The 11,771-nt window shown below is 33.4% G+C and overlaps 2 protein-coding genes and 1 non-coding gene across 4 annotated transcripts; 2 read left to right on the top strand and 1 right to left on the bottom strand.

The window, feature by feature from the left end:
- Positions 1-5,846: 5,846 nt before the first annotated feature.
- On the top strand, positions 5,847-6,296 carry LOC145568053 (putative transcriptional regulator RABBIT EARS). Its single transcript, XM_081627492.1, has one exon. It carries the CDS (start codon positions 5,847-5,849, stop codon positions 6,294-6,296), a length of 450 nt encoding a protein of 149 aa, XP_081483618.1.
- A 1,077-nt stretch (positions 6,297-7,373) lies between these two features.
- TRNAG-GCC (transfer RNA glycine (anticodon GCC)) lies at positions 7,374-7,444 on the top strand. The gene has a single exon. It is a non-coding gene; the product is annotated as a tRNA-Gly (tRNA).
- An 832-nt stretch (positions 7,445-8,276) lies between these two features.
- On the bottom strand, positions 8,277-11,251 carry LOC145568183 (bet1-like SNARE 1-1). 2 transcript variants are annotated; one of them, XM_081627623.1, is made up of 6 exons: positions 11,155-11,251; positions 10,858-10,917; positions 9,760-9,910; positions 8,629-8,685; positions 8,462-8,521; positions 8,277-8,367 (listed from the first exon to the last, which is right to left on the bottom strand). In XM_081627623.1, exons 2-6 carry the CDS (start codon positions 10,869-10,871, stop codon positions 8,278-8,280), a joined length of 372 nt encoding a protein of 123 aa, XP_081483749.1. In that variant the 5' UTR covers positions 10,872-10,917; positions 11,155-11,251; the 3' UTR covers position 8,277. The 2 variants fall into 2 exon arrangements, with proteins under 2 accessions (XP_081483749.1, XP_081483750.1); XM_081627624.1 differs by having other exon boundaries at positions 11,030-11,166.
- Positions 11,252-11,771: the final 520 nt, after the last annotated feature.

Genomic DNA, 11,771 nt, shown 5'->3' with positions numbered 1-11,771 from the left:
AAGTCAATAATTTGCGGGTTAATTATAATCAGGTTGGGTCATTCTCGGGTTCAAGTCGGGTTCGGTTCAAGTCAATAATTTGTGGGATATAATCAGGTTGGGTCATTTTCAAGTCGGGTCATTCTCGGATTCAAGTCGGGTTATGTTCAAGTCAATAATTTGTAGGCTATAATCAGGTCGGGTCATTTCCAAGTCAGGTCATATTCGGGTTCAACTAACTATAAATAGATAATTATCATTTTTATCAAGCTAATTATTTCCTTTGGCTATAATATATATGGCAATATACTAGGGAAATGTACTAGCTATAGTCTATAATTTAGGAAGATAATTATTTCCTTTGACCATACAACAAATATATACTATATTTAAGTCTTAAATTTGAGGATGATGCTCCTTTCTTTTGCTTGCCTGGACCGACTTGGTCTCCCAAGACAAAATGTTTTGATCAACAATAATAAGGTGGTCTAAATTGCATTTAAGGTGATTTGAAATCGGGTCAGGAACCATTTGGGTTGAATTTAGGTCGGGTCAATAACAAGTCGTGTTAATTTCGAGTCGGGTTAGTAACATATCGGGTTGAATTTTTAGGTTGGGTAAGTAATAGGTAGGGTAAAATTCGGGTCGGGTCAATAACATGTCGGGTTGAATTCGGGTCAGGTCAATAACAAGTCAGGTTGATTTCGGGTCGAGTTTGTTACAGGTTGGGTTAAATTGGGTCGAGTTAGGAACGGGTCGGGTTGAATTCAGGTCAGGTTAGTAACAAGTCGGGTAAAATTCGGATTTGACGGGTTAAAACGGGTTTAGGTCAATTTCGGTTCAAGTCGGGTTCGGTGCAAGTTAATTAAATTGGCGTTGTAAACCGGTAAATCGTTGCAAGTTGTAAACCGGTAAATTGGCCGTTTAAAAGCAAATTGAATGGTTCCACACACCCAATTGGACTCCCGGAGGATATAAGGGACCATGGTAAACATTTCGGCATTTTTATTTCGGGGCGAAAAAAAGCCAAAAAATTCCAAAATTAAAGGCTAATATCCACGTTTTTTGAGAAATTTTGGAGGTTTCGGGGCCCGGTGTCGAAGAGTCTTGAAATTCTATGGGATACATCTTGGGGTCATATAATGTCGTTTGGAACCATACATGATCATTATTTGTTGTCATAAATGTTTGTGGTAGGCTTGAATTAATGAAATCAGTGCAAGCTGTAAACCGGTAAATTGGTCGTTTAAAGGAAAATTGGATGGTTCCACCCACCCAATTGGACTCCCGGAGGTATTAGGGACCATAGTAAACATTTCGGAAATTTTTATTTCCGAGCGGAAAAAAAATCAAAAAATTTCAAAATTAAAGGCTAATATTAACGCTTTTTGAGAAATTTTGGAGGTTTCGAGGCCCAGTGTAGAAAAGTGTTAATATTTTAGGGGATACATATCAGGGTCATATAATGTCGTTTTACCATATATAATCATTATATGTTGTCATAAATGTTCGTAGTATGCTTGAGTTAATAAATCTGTGCAAGTTATAAATCGGTAATTAAATTGGTTGTTTAAAGGCAAATTGGATGGTTCCACCAACCCAACTGAACTCCCGGAGGATATTAGGGATCATGGTAAAAATTTAGGCAATTTTTATTTCCACGCGAAAAATAGTCAAAATTCCAAAATTGAAGACTAATATCCACACTTTTTGAGAAATTTCAGAGGTTTCGGGGCCCGGTGTTGAAAAGTCTTGAAATTTTAGGGGATATATCTCGGGGTCATATAATGCTGTTTGGAACCATATATGATCATTATTTACTGTCATAAATGTTCGTCGTAGGCTTGAGTTAATGAAATCGGTGCAAGTTCTAAATCGGTAAATTTGTCATTTAAAGGCAAATTGGATGGTTCCACCCACCCAATGGGACTCCCGGAGAGTATCAGGGACCATGGTAAATATTTCGTCAATTTTTATTTTCGGGCAAAAAAAGTAAAAAATTTCCAAAATTGAAGAAATTTTGGAGGTTTTTGAGGAAATTTTGGAGGTTTCGGGGCCCGTTTTCGAAAAGCCTTAAGACTTTAGGGGATACATCTCGGGGTCATATAATGCTGTTTTGAACCATTTATGATCATTATATGTTGTCATAAATGTTCGTGGTACGCTTGATCTGAATTAATGATATCGGTGCAGATTGCATTGTAAATCGGTAAATTAGTCGTTTAAAGGCAAGTTGGATAGTTCCACCTACCCAATTGGACTCCAAGAGGGTATTAGGGACCATGGTAAACATTTCGGCAATTTTTATTTTCGGGCGAAAAAAAAAGTCAAAAAATTCCAAAATTGAAGGCTAATATCCATGCTTTTTTAGAAATTAGAAGGTTTCGGGGCTGGTGTCGAAAAGAAATGAGATTTTAGGGAATACATCTCGGGGTCATATAATGCCGTTTGGAACCATATATGATCATTATATGTTGTCATAAATGTTTGTGGTAGGCTTGAGTTAATAGAATCGGCGCAAGTTGTAAATCGATAAATTGGTCGTTTAAAGGCAAATTGGATGGTTACACCCACCCAATTGGACTCCCGGAGGGTATTAGAGACCATGGTAAACATTTCGGCAATTTTTATTTCTGGGCGAAAAAAGTCAAAAAATTCAAAAATTGAAGGCTTATATATACGCTTTTTGAGAATTTTTAGAGTTTTTGAGGTCTGGTGTCGAAAAGTCTTGAAATTCTAGGGAATACATCTCGGGGTCATATAATATCGTTTGGAACCATATATGATCACTATTTGTTGTCATAAATGATCGTGGTAGGCTTGAATTAATGAAATCGGTGTAAGTTGTAAACCGTTAAATTGGTAGTTTAAAGGCAAATTGGATGGTTCCACCCACCCAATTGGAAAACATTTCGGCAATTTTTTATTTCCGTGCAAAAAAAGTCAAAAAATTACAAAATTGAAGGCTAATATCCACGCTTTTTGAGAAATTTTGAAGGTTTCGGGACCGGTAGTCGAAAATAAAGCCTTAAGATTTTAATCAATATTATCAATTGTAACATCGTTGTATGAATAAAAGGGAAGAAGGAACACCTCATGCATATAACAAGATGGCCATCATGTTTTTATGTTATTTGATGTTTTCTTGTTTTTCATTATCGTTTATTGACATTAAGAAGAAGCTAACAATAAAGCTTAGAAGCATGCAAGAATTAGTTATTGTGAGATTTGTCACGCTTGTAAGATCAACATTATATATGCATGATATATTTATAAATTTATAACTTATATTATATATATATATGTTGATTGGATGTCCAAAAGTTTATAGTATATATATGTTTGTAGTCAGACGTGTAGAAAGCAACATTAATCATAGTTTAGACAAGTTACATAATACAAACAACATAATGTTTATTTGCCTCTCCTTTCATTTTCAATCGGAAAGCTCTTATAACTATCTAGCTCATTTATTATTATGTATGTAAGTAACGCCATGAATTGAAGAATTATAGAAAGAAAAAAAATGTATGTACAACATAATACTTATGCTGGATCACTACGAGTTCTCTATATATGTATATTACATGGTACTAATCTTTATAGATGTACGACGTTCCATTGGTTAGCTATATATAATTTTTCTGTTTCAAGTTGATTGATTTACTCGTAGCATATCCACTTAATATGTGTGTAGCCTTAAAAAAAAGGTAAATATACATGAGATCGATGTTAAGAATACTTAGGAACCAGAATATCAATTTTTGTTTATTTGCGATTTTAAAGAGAGCATTATTGAATCATATATATGTTTCCATATATGGTATCTACATATCTTTTGATGAATTATCAATATCAAAACTAACATAAGGACAATAGGAGTACTATCCGATCAGACTTGAATACATTGACATATGTACACTCAGGAATAGATGTAAGTAATAGTTTGATAGTTTCTAATTTGTCTTGGTAGATAGCTAAAAGAAGTTAGCTTTTGGTGTCAATTTGACATGACATCAAAGATGAACCATTTTATTTATTCTTATATGGTCTAGCTCTTAGTTATATATACACTACTAGGTAGTATATCACAATAAGAATGATTTGATTTAGAGTGAAGATCTCCAATCAAAGTGAAAGAAACGTCGATTTAGTCAATCAATAATACTCCATCCAACATAATTCAAATCAATAAGCTCTCGGGTACATGTGAATGGGTTAGAAAACTCAATTTTAAACATTCTAATTAGCTAAGATTTAAGCCTTTGAAACTTGAAAAAAAAATTGTAAATACCAAGCATTACTAAATTGAAAAACAATAATTTTTTTACCATTAATTTGTTAGATTTGAAACTAGCCATATAAAATTGTTCTTGCATATAATTTAGATCAATTTATTTATTTATTTCTCATCTTTAATTTACAGTTTAGGGGTTCGAACCTTGACTTATAAACGATTTAAATTTTCAAACTCCGCCATTAATAACAAAAAAGGTTAAAAGAAGATTATGGGATGATATTATTCCCCATAACTTATACAATTCCATTTTTTATAAACAAAAAATCTACATACCACCGTCTTAAAAGTGGTACTCCTGCCTATTTGCAATAAATTACATTAAAAATAAATAATAAAGAGAAAGAAAGACATTTTCAACTTAAAAATGCATGACTTTTGCTTCTAAATGGATTATATATACGTATGCATGAGCTTTGCCAAAAGTATTTAGTTGTAAAGTGTGATATTATAAAACTTTTATTTAGGCAAATTTTTATGAAATGACTTAGATTTACACTAGCTCAAATGAGCATTTGGTCAATTTCAAGCTAAGTGACAAAGTTTGTCGAACCACAAACTCAAAACTTATAGTAGTAGTCTTAATGTAATAAAGAGTGCACCATAAAAGAAACTAGCCTCCAGTAATATTTGCTCAAATATTATATTAGTTGAATCTAGTTGCACCAAAAGAGAAGAAAATAAATTAATTATATTAAATCTTATAAGTGGTGAAAGAAAAGAGACAATTGATTATCAAAATCTATCAAATGGAAAGACTTTATTATAAAAAAAAGAAAAGTTGTTTAAAATACGAAATCAAAGATATGTACGGTCAAAATCAAATTTTATATAAAGGCCGGAGATATTTTCTAGAAAATATTTAGATGGAAATGTTGCCAATTGCAAAAAATGAGGAACATTATTTTTAATTCTTTCTAAATAGTATGTATCTATTATCATACGACTCATATTGTCATTTATGTAATTTGATTTCTCTAACTAAAAATCATTGTTGTAATTTACCAATTCCTCATTAATAAGAGTATGACATAAATTCACTAAAATGTCGTAGATACTATACTTTTTATTATCTTATACAACTAATTGAGTTAGATCAGTTAGTTGTCGTGATTTTACTGTATAAGAGTACTACTCGTATTATCTATTGAATACACATGTCGTCATTCCAATTGGTAAGGTTGAAATTTAGAAAAGAACTTAGAATTCAAGGGAAAAAAAATTAAAGGGAAATAGTGTTCTGTTTTTTTGACCTATACTTTCATCTTTAACCTTAGCTTCTTTCAAATAAAATTTAATAAATCACAATCAACTCGTCCTTATCTCCCATCTACATCAACTTCTAATATTTTATGTCATGCACAAGACCTTATATATATCAAGGCTTATAGTAAGCTTCTTTCCCATGAAATAAATATTTATATATAGTCTCTATTTTTTGATGATCTAAACTTTTGATATAAGATCATACAAAAATATATTATTCATGAGCTTCTTCTTCAACCTCCAAGAAATTGATTATCATCACCATCATCATCAAGATCGAACGGATCACGACGAGCATGATCATATGGATAGTGGTGGAAGCATAAGATCCTATGATTGTGTGTTTTGCCAAAGAGGGTTCACCACAGCTCAAGCTTTAGGAGGTCACATAAATATTCATAGAAAAGATAGAGCTAACCCTACTACTACCAACAAACCTAGCCCTACTAAAGAGCCTGCTAATAATATTATTAATAATAATAATGCTATTTTTAGCAACAAAGAAATATTATTAGAGGATGATTATCATGTTGATAATGTTGCTAATACAAAATTATTCTACTCCTCTAGTCACCTTAATAATGGGAATAGCTCGAGTTTTGAGGGTCGTGTTCATCGGTTTCTTGGAGATCATAGTCCAACCTTGCGAGGCGGTTCGGGTCATATGCTAGGGAAGAGGATTCAAGATCATGATCATAGTCAAGGGGCAGAAGAGTTGGATCTTGAACTTCGTCTTGGTCACTATTCATGGTAATTAAACTAAGCCAACTAGCTAATAAGATGCTACAATCTCACCGCCCTAATATATCTTAATGGGACCACTATGAGAAGGCTAGGGTCGGGGTGAAATTTTAACTCCTTGGAGATGAGAATCGAACCCCTATCGATTTGTAGATTGAAGAATGATTAGCACGTAATATTATCTATCTTATGCTTCATGATTCTATGTAACCAAATATTGATTAATATATGAAGTAGTATGATATAAGTACTAATTAATTTTTGTTTTTAGCTTTTTGTATTTTTGGAGCGGGAATAAAAGAGAGTTAGTTACGTGGTTCTTGTAATGGAACTAGATTAATAGATAATGAAGCAGTCAAGGAATGTAACATCATTTATGGAGACTTCACAATGTACCTATGATATAATTATATTAATAATAGTTATGTTTACAATTAAAATTAATAGTGTAGTCTATTACTTGAGGAGTCACTAATAAAGTAGTGTATTCGATCTACTTGAGGACGGAGTCACTAATGTATACTTTGTATATCATTTCATATGTTATTATTAATTATTAAATATTACTTCACTTTCTTTTCTTTATTATTTTGTAAAATTCTTAATGTTTGAATTGCAATTTTTTATCAAATATTTTCAAACATTCAAAGTATACTATCATGTGCATAATTGTAAATGACCGTTGCATTATATATATATATATATATATATATATATATATATATAACCGTTGCATTTTATATTTATATACCATTATAGTTGTGACTCGAGAATAAGTATTGTGAATAAATCTTCTATGTAGTATATCAAATACTAAATTAGTTTAAAAAAAAAAAATTGTAAAGACCATAACTCGGAGTACTTCCCAAGTTCATAGTATTGTTAAATGTTAATTGATGTGAAAATGTATAATTGTCATTTTTTCCATTTCCTTTACTTTTTCTTCAATCAATCTATTTTTTTATTTTTCTTAAAAGGAATTTTCACCTTATAATCTTATTAATATATAATTAGGAAACAAGCTCACTTAAACAGACACCATAGAAATACTAGAAATAATTATGTAAAGCTTCCCATATCTTTCAATCAAGCACCAGTGGTCTAGTGGTAGAATAGTACCCTGCCACGGTACAGACCCGGGTTCGATTCCCGGCTGGTGCATTTTTTTTTGTTTTATTTTTCGTAAACCATTGAAGCTAATCGGACTCCCAGTAGCTGATTATGGCGCTTTAAAGAGATGATTGTTAGCTCGGGGGAGGGTGAACATGGTGTAGCAAACTCCTTTTCAATCATTCGTCTCACCATCCTTTTATACTACGTATTACAATCACTGATGAGCTGATGAAAAAACCACTAGTACAAAACTTTCACAAATGTAAAACTAAAAGTTCTTGGAAATGATTTTTGTAAGTGAATTTTCAAGCCAAAATGAAAAGGCTACTTTGTATTATTCTATCACTCATAGTTGGATGTTTTGCCGTAGTATGAAGTCATATATATCTACTTGTCCTCTTTCGCAGTCGAGAAACCTTGATAAGATGCCTATGGTGACATTCCTTCGAGGAATCTAACACAAGGACCCTAGGTTAGAACTCATAGCAAATGTAAACTTCGTAAAAACAAAAGCTCTAACATCTCTTGGCCAAGCATGAGAAGCATCGTGAGATGTTACACGGAGTAATTAAAGACGCATGTACAGTTAATTCCACACGAGAAGAATGTTCACAGCTGAACAAAGGCCAGAAACATACATTCAACTAAAAATATCTGATAATCTGATATCACACTCAAACGAAGCAGAGTTACAAGTTACAAACAACTTCATACATTCAAGTACCCTTCTTATGGCTTTGCAATTTTTTTTACAATCTGCTGTACCAATTTCATATAGAAATTAGAAAACACGGCAACTGAGAAAGAAAAGACTTGAGGCAGCGACTCACTTCAGATAAAAAGCCTGGAGTTGTACGGAGTATCAATTTTAGCTATTTGGATTATCTAGTAAGATAGTAGATAATAAGGAAAAGAACCACAAATGAGGCCACAAGAGTGAACATTCGTCTGCTTGATTTGGTCTCAAATGCCTGAGAATGGGAAACTTTATCAGCACATTGTAACAGCTGACTAAGAAATGAATTATCAGCGTATGGGGGAGTGTGGATAGCCAATCAAATTTACCTGCTTAAACCGATCCACAGTTCCTGACAAAAATCCTCGAGATGCATCCATTTCGTTGCCCTAAACGAGTATTTAATATAAGTCTCAAGTAAAATCTCACAATGATAGCAAAATGAAAAAAAATATAACCATTTAAGATATGGGGCTAGTGACTGTCACAAACATACCATTCTGTCCAACATCCGGTTATGAGCATCAACTTCTTCATTTATGTCACCACTTAACTGCAACATATATATAGCGCAATATCATTCAACAAATTAGTTTTTGGTCATTCAAATCCACACATAACATAAGTGCATCACTTGGGAATTGGGATACACAGCATATACCTTTTGCTCTTGTATTCTAAGAATTCATGCTTATATTAATTAAGTAGCATGATTTGACCCCATTATTTTAGGTACAATATGAATGCATAACAAGGACACAAAAGAATAATCCACCGAGCCCTTGAATTTACGTATGCAGAGTTTGCAGACAAGTAGAAGTAACCTCTTGATATAATATTTCATTTGCCTCTAAGTAGGGTGACAGTAAACAATTATAGCAGTTTTAACATAATTCTAGAAAAACTTTATTATTTTTGAACTTGCGAATAACACAATACTAGAAGCACTCTAGTAATCGTTTGCAAACTAAAGGCATCCCTCCTGAAAATATGTGGAATGATTGCATATTTGCATCCGCTTCTCCAATGATCAATGATAAGTGAAGCAGTCATCAATTCCTTGCCACTCAAACTGCATTTGCAACATAGTATTTTGCATTTACCCAAAACCAGATTCCTTTTTGATGCCCAGGTTCTAGACTTAAGATATCTATCAATGCCAGCACATGTATTTCACCCTTATAGCACGCTTAGAAAACTGGAGATGGACACTACCCTTTCACATTAGCTGTGCGACACATGCTGATGCTGTCTCACCTCAAGCTAGTCAAGATTAGCTGGCTTAATCTAACAAATTTTCTAAGCCAAAAAAAATTAAATGACACTGTAATTTCTAGTGTTCACAAGGTTATTACATGGGCATACACAAATTCAGGCCAGAAGTTTGAAGACCAAAGAACATTAAGGCAACCAAACTGCTACGCTATTACCAAGCAAATCCTTACTTCAAAGAAAACCAATTCTCAGACCTTGAGTACTAACTAAAACTTGAACCCATATGCAATTAACAGTGGATTAGGCGGGAGGAAAATATGACATAGTAATTGGGACATTGATAAAGGTAGCAGTAGCCCCTAGAGTTAATAAAAAAGATACACATTTGTAAACCAAGGAAACAATAACTTACTCTTTTCAGAAGATTAACTCTATCTTGCAACCCATCAAGTGCTGTATCATTGTCATGTTCATCAATTTCATGAGAGGAATACGAGGATGAGGCCCTGATACCTCCCTCCTCAATGCCATCAAAAGCAGAAGTTCTAGACCCTCTATAATCCCTGCATACAAACAAAAACCCATAGGAAACTTTAGATGTAGATGTAAGGCACCATAAACAGTGAAAATCATTCTGCTACAAAGTAAGGAGATCAACATCTAGACAAAAAGGCAGAAATGTTACAAAGATTTCTTGGTAACTTTTACATCACAATAGTTCATAGAAGTATGTATTAATGTCTAGAAGTAACTCAAACTCCCCAAGCATAAAAATTCTTCGGGCCAACTTTAAAACAGCACAACAATTGGATGCTACATCTAGTTACATCTACTAGTATCTAGTCATCTACATTCTAAGACCTTGATATATTTCAAACAAAATGCACCGATATGAGCAAGATATTAGATGCAGAATCCTTTCCCTTTACTCTGAGCTAGCAACACATTTAGCAATCCATTAATGGGCAACTCTATCGCAGAAAGGATCACCTCATTTACCGTAAGACACATACTAAAAAAAAGCTTTCACATACGCCATCACACGAACATACAGGTCCATAAGGCAAACAAAACAAAGTTCGGATACAGAATACGCTTCTTTCTACATATACAGCTTCCATCAGAAGGTTAATTGAACATTGTTAACTCTATCACTTGCAATCATATCTAATAAATGCCAGAATCTCACCCCTACTAATGGCTTATAAATCAAAACAACGCCTCGATTAAGAAACTTTCGCGGTATTAAAGTTTGCAACATTGCTAGTCAATTGATGACACATTGACACATATAAGGCCGCAATTAAGAGTTATAAATCACACTTCTGTAATTCAAAGCATCACCGCCAATAAAGAATCGAGTACTATCAAAAATTTCACAATTAAATCAATTATTCACTGATCATACTATAGAAATGCAGATAAAATTAGGGAAACTGAAAAACAAGCAATCGTATGAATCAATTGAACCAAAAACAACATCAAAAAGCAAGAAATTAACGATGCAAACCTTCTCGGATTCATGGTAAATCAATTAACGCAGTTTACAAGGGATCAAGCTTCCAGTGATCTGAAAAAGAAAACGAAAAAAACGTAATTAAGAACATAAATTGGTGAAGTAGTAGCGAAACATTTAAATTAGAAATTAATTAATAGAATTGGGGGTGAGATTTAGGGTTTACCGAAGTAATCAGAGAAGAGTTTAATTAGAAATGGAGGAGAGAGAAAATTGGGATCTTAGGAAAACGCAAGTTTATTTTTGAAGAGGAAATTGAGGGAAAAGAAAGAGTGATGATGAGTCATTTACCTGAACCTGAGAATTCTCCTTTTTCGATTGATACTCAGTTTATCCATTAAACAAATGCACACCAAAAAAATAAAAGGAAAGAAAACAAGGGGTAGAATTGGAAGTTACTAGATTGCTCTTTACTTCTAATTGTAGGTGAACAATCCACAATTGCATTGGCTGGAAAGTAGATATGGGTGCGGGTTGTGTAGGCTCGCGTTTCATCATGTTATGTTTGGAATGGGTCATTCAAAATATTTGTTGTCTTGTGTTGGGTTTATGTTGATCTTTTATGAATAAAGTTTATGCATGATTTGAACTATGTGCGATGTCATATTGAGTCATATTGTGACAGGTCAACGAGTCAATCGTCGTGTTCATGCCACGCTTTGAATGATGGCAATGTACATTCCTTGCCTATAAATCCTTGCCTATAAATGTGTCGGATCATTTTCATGTCAATTTGGCCCATGCTTAGCTCGCTCTACTCGAAAATGCACTAGTAGATCAAAGGAGTTAAGGGGGATGGGGGGATTAGTGGTGGCGCTAATACTATAGTGATCGGTAGTGATCGGTGAGTAATTAGTTATTATAGAGTCTTTTTGGTGATTTGGTTATTGAATCCTCCAACCTAGTTT

Source organism: Chenopodium album, chromosome 11, assembly GCF_948465745.1.
Source record: "Chenopodium album chromosome 11, dcCheAlbu1.1, whole genome shotgun sequence".
In the NCBI taxonomy this organism is placed as follows: domain Eukaryota; kingdom Viridiplantae; phylum Streptophyta; class Magnoliopsida; order Caryophyllales; family Amaranthaceae; genus Chenopodium; species Chenopodium album.
This window is presented reverse-complemented; position numbering and strand designations above follow the sequence as displayed.

Bases quoted from the DNA above. Each gene is read 5' to 3' on its own strand.
- LOC145568183 (XM_081627623.1), bottom strand. The intron at 8,522-8,628 runs GTATGTTTGTGA...ATACTCGTTTAG, and splicing joins ACCGGATGTTGGACAGAATG to GGCAACGAAATGGATGCATC. The intron at 8,368-8,461 runs GTAAATTTGATT...TCCCATTCTCAG, and splicing joins CTGTGGATCGGTTTAAGCAG to GCATTTGAGACCAAATCAAG.
- LOC145568053 (XM_081627492.1), top strand. From the start codon at position 5,847: ATGGATAGTGGTGGAAGCATAAGATCCTATGATTGTGTGTTTTGCCAA.